The sequence below is a fragment of the Pelmatolapia mariae genome, linkage group LG1 (genome assembly GCF_036321145.2).
Source record: "Pelmatolapia mariae isolate MD_Pm_ZW linkage group LG1, Pm_UMD_F_2, whole genome shotgun sequence".
In the NCBI taxonomy this organism is placed as follows: domain Eukaryota; kingdom Metazoa; phylum Chordata; class Actinopteri; order Cichliformes; family Cichlidae; genus Pelmatolapia; species Pelmatolapia mariae.
The window spans coordinates 18030508-18042228 of NC_086227.1; the positions used below are offsets into that span (position 1 = coordinate 18030508).

The 11721-nt window shown below is 38.2% G+C and overlaps 1 protein-coding gene across 1 annotated transcript; it reads left to right on the forward strand.

Moving 5' to 3' along the window:
- The first annotated feature begins 2612 nt into the window (after positions 1-2612).
- Positions 2613-10262, forward strand: nae1 (nedd8 activating enzyme E1 subunit 1). Its single transcript, XM_063491605.1, has 20 exons — positions 2613-2705; positions 3141-3244; positions 3329-3389; positions 3478-3508; positions 3623-3694; positions 4231-4310; positions 5344-5453; positions 5670-5779; positions 5872-5934; positions 6051-6114; positions 6191-6282; positions 6412-6471; positions 6566-6699; positions 6835-6910; positions 7352-7391; positions 7901-7987; positions 8103-8195; positions 9245-9359; positions 9451-9500; positions 9596-10262. Exons 1-20 carry the CDS (start codon positions 2656-2658, stop codon positions 9703-9705), a joined length of 1602 nt encoding a protein of 533 aa, XP_063347675.1. The 5' UTR covers positions 2613-2655; the 3' UTR covers positions 9706-10262.
- Positions 10263-11721: the final 1459 nt, after the last annotated feature.

Sequence of the window (11721 nt, forward strand, 5' to 3'; positions counted from 1 at the left end):
CCATAGCAAACAAAAAGGGCTTCAGAGGTGTAATGTGTCATCTGTAACTACTTCATCTAAACAGACAAATTCATTAAAATCCCTGATAGCTACCCGAAATCAAATGGAAAAAAAAAAAAAAAACAGAAAATAGTGAGAAGAAAAATAAAAAGATAAAAGGCGGTCTGCTAAATATTCACAACATAAATATACAAATATAAAAGTGAATAAAATTCCGATTTTATATATGTTATTTCTAACACAATATTAATTATAACCAGGGGCGATTTTAGCCCATTTTTGGGGGTGCCAAAAATGATTGAGGTGCCATTTTTCTTAATTTTTTTTGGACAATATTTGCTGTCTGTGTGACACACTTCTAAAAATATAAAAACCATACAGTACTTGGTTGAGACATAACATTTTAACAACAAAAGTATAGATATCCCCCCCCTCTCCCAAAATGGTTTGTTCCAGCTCGCTCTCCGCTGCTCTGGCTCAGTTGCTGCCAGAGCCGTGGTGGCTGAGACGCAGCGGAGCGGAGGTGTGAGTGCCTGGCTTAAAACAGGACATATTAGCTGCATTTAACCTTCAGTTACTCTTTATATAGTTAGGTAGGAGTCAGGCCATGTTTGTTTTTAGCTGAAAAACATTACACCCAGGTAACCTGCAGTGTTGAAAACATGTTTTCCGACGATGTTTGCTACCCTACAATCCGTCCTGCTCTGTAGTAAATTCAGCGACATTTGACCGTCCTGTTGCTCCCATTGAAATGTATATAGCCAATTTAAAATCTAAAACTTAAAATTGTCCGTAGCCTACTGTTGTTACCACTGTCCTGTTTGAAATGGATACTAATTAGCTAACTGACTGGATGCCCATTAACCTTATAACTCCTGTTGTGTGTGTGTGTGTGTGTGTGTACAGAGAGACTGCCAGGTTCATAGGGGATATAAGGAAGTTTTTTCAAAAAAAGGAGCCACATTCAGGTAAAAGTGTAAAATCAAATGATCCGTCAATCAAAAATAATGTTGGATCAGTGTTTCAATATTTATATCTTTTATTAGATGTTCATGTGGTTTGGTTATTTGCCTTTTGGTTGAAAGTAGACTGAGAGAGGACTTTTTGTTAGTGATCTTAATAGTATTTTTTCATATTAATGTAATTTTTCATCTAATTGAATACAATCTATTTGTGTATGATTGTCAGTCCAAAGAGGGAGAGAGGAAAGACGTGAGGAGAAAGTACAAGGTCAGGAAGAACCAGGTAAGAAAACAGACAGGGAACAGTGACAGGCAAAACAGAAACTGTTAAACTGAGGAAGAGAAAAAACCTGATTTTACTCATACAATCTGGAAGTTGTGCTCTCCCTATATAAAAGCTGCTATACAGAATCTGCAAAACAAACTGGGTTGAAACATTTTTGACCGTCTTTAACAACATTCCAACATAACATTATAATTGATTGGGGAGATTAAAATTAATGATATATTTTTATGTGGTTCAGCCACAACTCTACTAAAACCTCAGCCAGTAATAGGTAGTCATACAGACAACTGGACCGTCCAGTTGTCTGTATGACTGCCCAGTACAGTATCAGAAAGTGCCAAACGGTGCCCTGGTGGAGTGAGGAGCTGTAAAGAGAAGCAGATGCTCTGTTTATATTCTAAAAGTGTTTTAAGCTAGCTTGTTTCAATGATTCTGTACAGCAGCTTTAAATGTTTTCCAAAAGCACACATACACTTATCAGTGTTTCTCAAACTTTTTACAGTGTGTGCCACCTGATAAAAATGTCAAGCTCTCCCAAGTACCAAGCATGAAACTCATAAATCTTACAACACAAAATTAGTATTATTAAATTAGTAAAATTAGTATCTGCAGTAAAGATTTTTATTTGTAATAATTTATTCTGTTTTGGGAGTGTTTTTTATGTATCTGTATTATATTATACATACACATTAAAAGTGAATCTCTGTCCAAATGCACTGAGTTTACTTCTTACTCACTATGAGCATCATTCATTATTCTCCCGCAGTAATTAAGATTAGGATATGTATTTTTTTTATTATTCCAATCCATTCTTCTTTTGCAGCATTTAAATAACCTTTATCAGATTTGATGGTTTTGTTACAGACTTTTCAAAAAAAGTGTTTTGCTTTTCTTTCACAAATGTGGGGATTAAATTGTGTTAAAATGTACAAAACAGTGATGTCATGTTTTGAGACGAGGACCCAGGCACAGAGAGACTTGTTGAATTTAAGAATCTTATGATTTAAGAAAGAAATTTGCAGACTTGCACAGAGATGGTAAATTTATGATGACTGATAATGGAGATGAAGACAACAGACGACTAGGACAGGGAGGAACAGGGGTTTAAATGCACCAAGGAGACAGTCAGAGGGAATTCGGGACAACTGGAGACATTTAAGGATGCAGGGACTGACAGAGACAGGGAAGAAGTCTTATTGTGACGTGTAAAGTTTATCTTGCCTGGCTGGACAGCTCTCTGGGTGCTCAGCACCCCCAAAGATCTAATCCTAGAATCGCCCCTGATTATAACGCTGTTGATCTGTGTCGAAAGTGCAAGAGCGGATTTTCGAGCGGGCACTTTTGTGTCGAATCTGGCGCAGAGGAAGTCAATTTACGTCCGTTAACGTCACTCAACACATAGCTATCATGGCATCCACCAAAGCCTCGAAAGAGCAAAAATACGACCGGCAGCTCAGGTTAGTTTAAACAGCAGAGTAATTTTCACAAAGAAATAACATCCCTCTCGCTAAGCGTGTGAAAACATGAGAGGTCACAGCAGCAACGCTGTTGGGGCAAAAGTGCTGAAGCTAGCTAGCGTTAGCTTGCTATGAGAGATGCAGTTGAAATAAGCACCGGCGAGCTAATGCATTAGTAAGCCGTAAGAGTGATGTGACTGATGTGATGTTATGCTCTTTGTTTCTGTGAGGGCTCAGGTGTCACCCTGTTTGAACGTATTTATGAACAGCTCTTGATGGTTTAACAGGTGTAATAATACAGGGCTGTCGATGAGGGTGAATCTTTCTTACCAGCAGCCGAGTCATTCTGGGAAAAGTAGCTCACTGTGTTTGTATAGCAAGTGAGGATAAATGACAAATGGCAACAAATGTCCGTGTTGTGCTGTGTGCTTTCAGGCTGTGGGGTGACCACGGCCAGGAAACACTGGAAAATGCACACGTGTGTCTCATCAACGCCACGGCGACGGGAACGGAGATACTGAAGAACCTCGTACTTCCAGGTGAACAGATTTTTCTCAGTGTTAGTGACCGTGCTGCAGGTGATGGTGAAAACATCTGACTGAATGAATTGTTCTGTGTGTCAGGTATTGGAGCATTCACCATAGTAGATGGGCACACAGTCACAGGTGAAGATGTTGGAAACAAGTAAGTGGTCATGTTCAGCTTAAAAGTATTTTTATTCTATCAGTTTTACTTGCCTGCTTGCAGCTGACCTCTTAATCTCCTTTTGCAGCTTTTTCCTCAGCAAAGACAGCATTGGAAAGGTATGCGTTGCTGGCAGTTTCCATTTTCTCCCAACAGCTCTGTTGTTCTTTTGTTGAAGTACGCAGTGTATTTCCATATTTGTTCGAGTTCTTATCGTACTTTTTGTGCTGCAGAACAGAGCACAGGCTGCCACCGAACTGCTGCAAGAGCTGAACAGTGATGTCTCTGGAAACTTTGTCGAGGAGGTTGGTGTTGCTTCCCTTCCAAGGCAGTCTTGGCTGTTTGTAATCACGTGTACTGTCTGTAATCACATGGCAGCATGATTACACACACAAAATAAACTACTAAAATGAATTTCATGTAACTTATCACTATGGCTGTATCCAGCTATTTTTATTTAAATGTGTTGCACAGCTATTTTATTTTCAGCTAAAGATCATGAGATCATAACAAGATTTACCAACTTGTTTCGAATAATTTACCAAGAGGTCAATGTCTGAGCAATAGTTAAGTGTATGGTGAAATTATTTGACAACATGCAGGTATTAACCACATTAACTTTTCCAGCTGTTTTCAAAACCTTAATAATGTTTCAGTAGAAATTTAAAACATCCGCAGTGTTTGTGATGTTGAAATGAAGATCTTTCTGCACCATTACACCAAGACAAATTCCACAAACTTGACAATAAACCTAACTCTGATTCAGATGAATGAAACATGGTTTGTGAATTTATGACTTTTGCCACTCTGAAGCCTCTTGTAATTTCTGTCACACCTGCAGGGTCCAGATAAGCTTATGGACAACGATTCAGAATTTTTCCACAGGTTTACCATAGTCATTGGTGTACAGCTACCAGAAAGGTATGAGATCATCTTAATCCTTGCATTCATTTACAGTGCTGTGCTAAAATCTTGACCCACCTGTCATTTCTTTATACTGTGCTGGGAAAATAGAAAATTGGTGCAGTGTTTTGAAACAATGTGCAAACATACATAGAAATGCAATGTATAAGGAAAAAACATTTTGTGCAATTCTAACAAGTTTGAAAGTCAACATTTGGTATGACCACCTTTATTCTTCAACACAGCCTGAACTTTCTTAAGTAAGCTTTTTTGTCATTTCTTTAAGTAGTCTTGAGGAATAGTTCTCCAGGCTTCTTGAAGCACATTAAAAAATCTTTCATGATGATGAAGAGCTTTGAATGATGAAGATGATCCCACACTGCTTCAATAATGAGGTCGGGGCTCGGGGTAAGCCAGTCCCCAACTGATAGTGTTTCATTGTGTGTTTTACAGTTCAGTGTGTTTGGGATCATTGTCACACTGAAATATGAAGAACGGAAGCTGATGCCAATTTTCCCTATTTCCTAAGGATATGACTTTCAGATACTGTTTATCTGCTGTCACAGTCACTTCTTGCCCTCTTCCACCTGGACATATTTGGCACTTTTCAAGGACTCTTAGGCTCTTTTGAAGTCACTTTGGTGGTTCAAAAAAAATTTTTATGTTGTTCAAACTGTGTTCTCTTTGGCATTTCATAGGTCCAACTACAATGATTTGGAAATTGTTTAAAAAAGATACAAGAAAGTCTGATTCCTTGGAAGCAAAATGATTCAAGCCTTTTCCACTGTACTGTAATACTGTAACAAAGAGGTGATGAAGAAAACTACGGCGGTCCATAAGTCATTTATTCTTAGAGAATGTTCATGCATATCTATTGCAAGATTTTCCAATCAAATTAAAAAATACTTCATTGTCGGACTGCTTTTAATATGTGCTTTTTTCTTTTATGTAAAATGTTAACTCTTTTTGCAGAAAGTTTCAGGACTGACTTAATTTTCTTGCTGGTCTTATTTTCTGTCCAAATATCTTCACATCTTTTCAAATCCAACAGCACGTGTTTGAGGCTCGGGTCAGTTCTTTGGAGTGCCTCTGTACCTTTCCTAGTCTGTAAGACCTACGGCCTCATTGGCTACATGAGACTGGTGGTGCAGGAGCATACAGGCAAGTTGCTCTTAGCAGCAGTTTTCTTCTTTGCCAAGACTATAAAAAGGATTTATTCTACAGTTGGTATGTCTATCCCGATAAGTTCACTTTTCAGTGAACAGTGAACTTGGTAGGAACATAGCCTATTTATGTATTCATATTTCACAAATTACACAGTATATTTAAGAGTACTGACATGACACTAATATTGAATTTCTCTGCATCTCTCTTCAGTGATTGAATCTCACCCAGACAATGCCTTGGAGGATCTAAGGTTGGACCAACCCTATGCTGAATTTCAGAACCACATTAAGTCATATGATCTTGACAGCATGGAGAAGAAGGTGTGTGTTTCATTTGTGCATGCACATCATTCAAATGATGCCAGGGTTACACATCTAATCATCTTCCTTTCTGTTCTTTATTTAATCTGTAGGATCACAGTCACACGCCGTGGATAATCATTGTTGCTAAATACCTGGAGAAATGGCTCAGTGAGGTGCAGTATTACATTTTTCTTTTGCTTCTCTAGTGCCAAAATGTCTGACAGCTCCTTTAGCATTTTTGTAGCTGTGCAGAAGAATCTAATTCTGCTTTTGCTGTTTGTCATTGTAGCATAATGGTCAGCCACCAAAAAACTACAAGGAGAAAGAGGCCTTCAGACAGCTCATTCGGGAAGGTACTTGTGGACCTGTGAAGATAATTGTGGACCTTTCTCTTCATTTTATGTATACTATTTCTCTTTTTTTTTTCAGGGATCAGGAAGAATGAGAATGGTGTCCCAGAGGATGAGGAAAACTTTGAGGAAGCTATTAAGAATGTCAATACTGCTTTAAATCCTACCAAGGTGACAAAATTTAAAAGCTCTTGGCTTCCTTAAGAGCTATCTTGTGTCCCACACAGCATATCTCACTTTTAACCCCCACCCCTCCATAGTTTAGTCTATTAAGACTTGTGAAATCTCTTGCTTCTGCAGATTCCTAGCACTGTTGAAGACATCTTCAATAGTGAGCAGTGTAAAAACATCACAGCACAGGTTGTAATTTTTGCCCAATCTTTCCTATAAAAAATACATATTTTAAGGTGTTTGCTTTTAATCTGTAAAGTATTTCTTGTATGTGTTTGTTTAGAGTCCATCCTTCTGGGTGATGCTGCGAGCTGTCAAAGAATTTGTTCACAATGAGGGAAATGGAAGCCTACCCGTACGAGGAACCATACCTGACATGATTGCAGATTCTCAGAAGTTTATCAACCTTCAAAATGTGTAAGTGGGGAAATATGTGGGTGCTCACTGTTTAATTAAACAAGAGCAACAGAAATGAACTCAACAGTTCTGCATTTATTGATACATACTTGCCATTTGTGGGTGGTTTTACTTCTTATTTGTGTTTTATTACAGTTACAGGGAAAAGGCCATGCAGGATGCAGCAGCTGTTTCTAAACATGTAGAATCTCTGTTACAGTCTGTTGGAAAGGTATGGCGCAAAGCTGTGGAGTCAGTATAAAGCTTAGATTTCTAAATTTAATGCATAATGAAATTAGAATGTAGTGTGCTTTAAACAGTGCAGCAATCAGACTAGTATGCTAATCTGGAGAAATATATGGTACAGGTTTTTTTTTTAAAAAGTCATATCATAGCAGGTGTTTATCACAGGTACATTTGTAGATCCTTCATCTCCATCCAAATAAGTTTAATTCATCAGCAAAGCCAAGAGTGATGAAGTTTTTAGTTAATGCTTTTGGTACTAGAACCTAATATCTCCATCATATGTCTTTTCTCTTTAGTCATGATATGATTGAGCTATAGAATTCTATAGAGTTTGCCCTCACATGCTCAGTATGGCAGTTTCACCATTTAATTTGACTAAAAACTGGATTCCTACAGTACTTAATTCTGCTTACTTTTTTTCCACTAGCCATCAGAAAGCATTCCTGAGAAGGACATCAAACTGTTCTGTAAGCACTATGTTCTTTTATCAACAACCATTCACTCTGCGTGCGTGCGTACGTGCCAAAAGAGGGATAAATACCATGTGTGTTTTTGAGGGGGGCCCAGTTTTTATTGCTGTTCAGCGGGGCCCCATTTAATTGTGTTGTGTACAACCTGGAAGTTAGTTATAATTGATCAACTTCAAATAACATGGCTTTCAGATATGACTATTCATGGTAATTTAATTATTATTGATTTTACTAATGCCTTCCAGTGAGCTTTATTAACATCCATATGACATTAACAAAGCTGCACAGTGCCATACATTCATTTGTAAAAATGAAAGTCTGTCATGTGTTGCTTTACTGATAATTTTTTAAGTCTCTATTTCCTCTGAGCCTGGCCATTTTCAGCATGTGTTACTCTGTTACTTTTTCCTCTCTAAGGACTCATTGGAAGTGGAGCATGATATCTCTTTGTGACACCTGCTTCATGTGAGGCTAGTCATTTCCTAACTGTAGATATTTGTGTTTAGGTAAGAATGCATCCTTTCTGCGGGTGGTGCGCTGCAGGTCTCTGGCTGAAGAATATAGTGTGGATACAGTAAACAAAGATGAAATCAGTAAGTTGGGAATTCATTTTGTCTTAGAGTAAACTCTTTTATGTTGGAGTCATGTCATGTTCTTCTTGTTGCAACAAAGCCTACTTTTGTATTAACATCAGCTGTCTCCCCACAGCCTCCTGCATGGACAGTCCAGATAGTGAGATGGTCTTCTACCTCATGCTTCGAGCAGTTGATCGTTTCTATCAGCAGCACTCTCGCTACCCAGGTATGAAGTGCTTTAAACTTTCCTCAACGAGGAAAGTAATATTGATAAAGCTTTGGATATGTAAATGCATACTAATGTGGCCACTGACCATTAAGAAAAGAATAGCTGCTGCAACATTAAGAATCTCATCCAGTTTGTATACAGTCAGCATCTAAGCTAGAGTCTTAAAAAGGGAGAAAAAAAAAGGCTTGCAGGGTTTATCGAGAATACTTCTCATCTTTTATTAAACCATGCTTTCACCAGGTTGGACAATTCTTTTGCCTTCAGAAATGTCTTAATTCTTCATGGCACAGATTCAAAATGGTGCTGGAAACATTCCTCAGAAATCTTTGATCATATTGACATGATGGCCCAAAGTGTGCCAAAGAAAATTCAGAATTTGGTGCGATCAAATGGTGCAACAGAAGTCAAGATTCATCAGACCAGGAAACATGTTAGAACCTCTTCAGTTGTCCCCGGTTGGAGAACCCATGTGAAGCTGACAGGAGTGGCACACGCTGTGGTTTCTGCTCCTGTAGCCAATCTGCTGCAAGCATTGAAGTTTTGTGTATTCAGAAATGCTTCTCTGCATACCTTGGTTGCAACTAATGGTTATTTGAGTTACCATTGCCTTTCTATCAGCTTGAAGCCGTCTGGCCATTCTCCTCAGACTTCTGACATCAGCAGCCTACTGCCCACTGGATATTTCTTTTTTTAAAACCATTATTTGTAAACCTCTGTGATGATTGTGCAGAAAAATCCAAGTAGATCAGCAGCTGACACACCCTTTTTAAAGTTAAAGCCCCTTTGTTTTTCCCCATTCTGATGCTCAGTTTGGACTTCAGCAACTCACTTTGACCATATCTACATGCTTGAATGCACTGAATTGCTGCCATGTGACTGGTTGGTTAGATATTTGTATTAATGAGCAGTTGAACAGCTGTACCTAACAAAGTGGGCAGTAAGTGTATGCTACAGTCTGATTTTACTTCCTGCTGATGCCAGAATACAGAAACAGAACTGATTTCTTTAGTCTCATGTCTTTTTTTTCCTGTGTTTACTCTCTTTAGGCGTATATAACTACCAGGTGGAGGAAGACATTAGCAAACTGAAGGCCTGTGTGAATAGCCTACTGCAGGAGTACAGCCTCAATGTCAACATCAAAGACGACTATATCCATGAGTTGTAAGTCGAGGGCAAAGCTGGATGTGCTGTTTTGAGTAATTGTTTCAAAAACACATAAGCAAATACTTACTTTCTGTTTATACATCTGCAGCTGTCGATATGGAGCGGCAGAGCCACACACAGTTTCTGCATTTTTGGGAGGTAAAGTTTCGATTGATTCCTACAGCATTTCTTTGTGAAACAGTGCTGATAAGTAAGATATATCTGTTCAAATCTTTCATTACGTTTTATTTTAGGATCAGCTGCTCAGGAGGCCATAAAGATTATCAGCCACCAGTTTGTGCCATTTAACAACACTTTTATTTACAATGCAATGTCACAGACGTCAGCCACGTTGCGTTTGTGAGTACGATTACTGAAGCTGCTTACGGAAAATATGAGAGAAAAATAGCACAAGGATAAGCAGGAGTGTAATAGATCAAACTGTAAAACTGGACATTGGGATTTGATTTTTACAAACACGCATATGCTTAAACCTAGAAGTGCTTCTCACTGAGAAGAAGCATTTTAGACTGAACTGTCAGTCCATAGTGTTTCAGCTTCTTCTCAAAGTTCTTAAAATCAAGATATCACCCATCACACATTTTCTGTTAAGCGGACCTTTAAGCCAGAAATGAAACTGTCAGATTCCAAACCTCAATCTAGTATTTTCATCTGAAATTCAGCATTTATGGATGATGTATTACAGTGTAGTGGCACTTTGTATACATTAGTCACACCTGTCTTATTGTATTTGGAACAAGCTATGTAAAACTTGTAGCGTTGAACTGTCTTGTATTGCGATAAAACATTAAACATTTTATTTGATGTGTTTTGGGTTTTTTTTTTTTGTTTGTTTGTTTGTTTGTTTGTTTGTTTTATTATCAGTAAATCCTCTATTGAGTGTCTTTTGTCTTCAGCTCACTCACCAACCTAAGTCACATATGGGTTTACCTCTGGAAAACACTTAAAGTGACTTTTTGATTTGTTTTGCAATGATTTCAGTTCTTCATCCTGAATAAATGTTTGATGACTAACATGTGAGCTTCTTGAGAGGCCTGTAATGTGACCCCTGGCAAGATCCACATGAAACCACCATGGTATTTTTATGAGGGTTTGTTAACATTATCTTTACTCAACACTAGATGGCACTCCTCTTTTTTCTTTTTCTTTTTTACCATTTGTTGGTCATCATGTAGTTGCAAGTTTATTTAACATTCCTACACAGTGACCAGTACCTGGATGCTGACCTTTGGATACAGACTGAGTTTGACTTAATCAGAGGTAGGATGTTAACAAAAAACCTTTAGTGTTAACGATTAACCAGTGTGTTGTTTCTCAGCAGCTCTTTTTAGATACTGTTCAGTGTGGAGCACACTGGTCTTTCTTTTGAGAGTGATCTAATATGTAGCACAGCCTTGCAAGGTGCTTATGTGATATAACTGGTGCACAGGGTAAGGTTTGCTTTTTGCTTTTTCCAGACTTGAGCTGGATGGAAATTTACCCTTAGCAGACCTCTTCTCCTCTCCAAATCTCCCCATGTAGATATCTGTCACAGACTCTCACTCTCATACCCCCCGTCACCGTCTGTCTGAGAAGGATAGAGCAGGTTGCCAAGAACTACTCTGGCCATTTTCTAAATCAAGAATTTGTCCGTTGCCTCTTAGAGATTATCACAGCTCCATCCAGCCGCTGCTTCTAAGAGTACCACGCTGTAACAGTCCCCTGTACAGTGAAATTCTTTCTTTGCTGTCCACAGATGCCACACAGAATACATAAGTAGAGTTAATGATAATTTCAAAACAATAGAAACGACTATAAACTACACTAAGTACAATAAAAGACAACAGAAATATAAGATATGCAAAATATATACAAATAAATTCAGTTCACAGGTATCCATCCGAACATGTAATGTTCAGCGCTGGTTATACTAGGATGTCTTCGTTTCTGCTTCATACTGTCAGAGTGACGACAGTAACTCATGTGTCTTCTTGTAACCCAAGGCCCCCACTCATGTAAGAATGTCGACTGATAAGAGATTACAGAAACGAATAAGCAAAGAAGAGCTTTTTATCTGACGCAACAGACCAGCCGTTTGTCTTTTTTAAACCTTTTTTTTCTCTATTGAAGGATTCAGAGTGTAAAAATTCAAGTATTCAAGCAAAAATCGCAGGACATGATGCAATGATAAAGGGAAGGGTATCATGTAAAGCCGCTTTAAAATCCAACTAAATGCTTCTACCTAAATAAATATTAGAAACAAAATGACACAATTAGTCAACTTCAGTCAAAGTAGTGCTTTGTCCTGTAAGAAATATCACCTTTGCTTCATCACGAGATCCCTAAAAAATGTTGATTATACAGTTTTGTTAACAGTGGT

Coding starts and splice junctions, on each gene's coding strand:
- nae1 (XM_063491605.1), top strand. CDS start 2,656: ATGGCATCCACCAAAGCCTCGAAAGAGCAAAAATACGACCGGCAGCTC. Junction 2,706..3,140: donor AAATACGACCGGCAGCTCAG/GTTAGTTTAAAC, acceptor GTGTGCTTTCAG/GCTGTGGGGTGACCACGGCC. Junction 6,283..6,411: donor CTGCTTTAAATCCTACCAAG/GTGACAAAATTT, acceptor TTGCTTCTGCAG/ATTCCTAGCACTGTTGAAGA.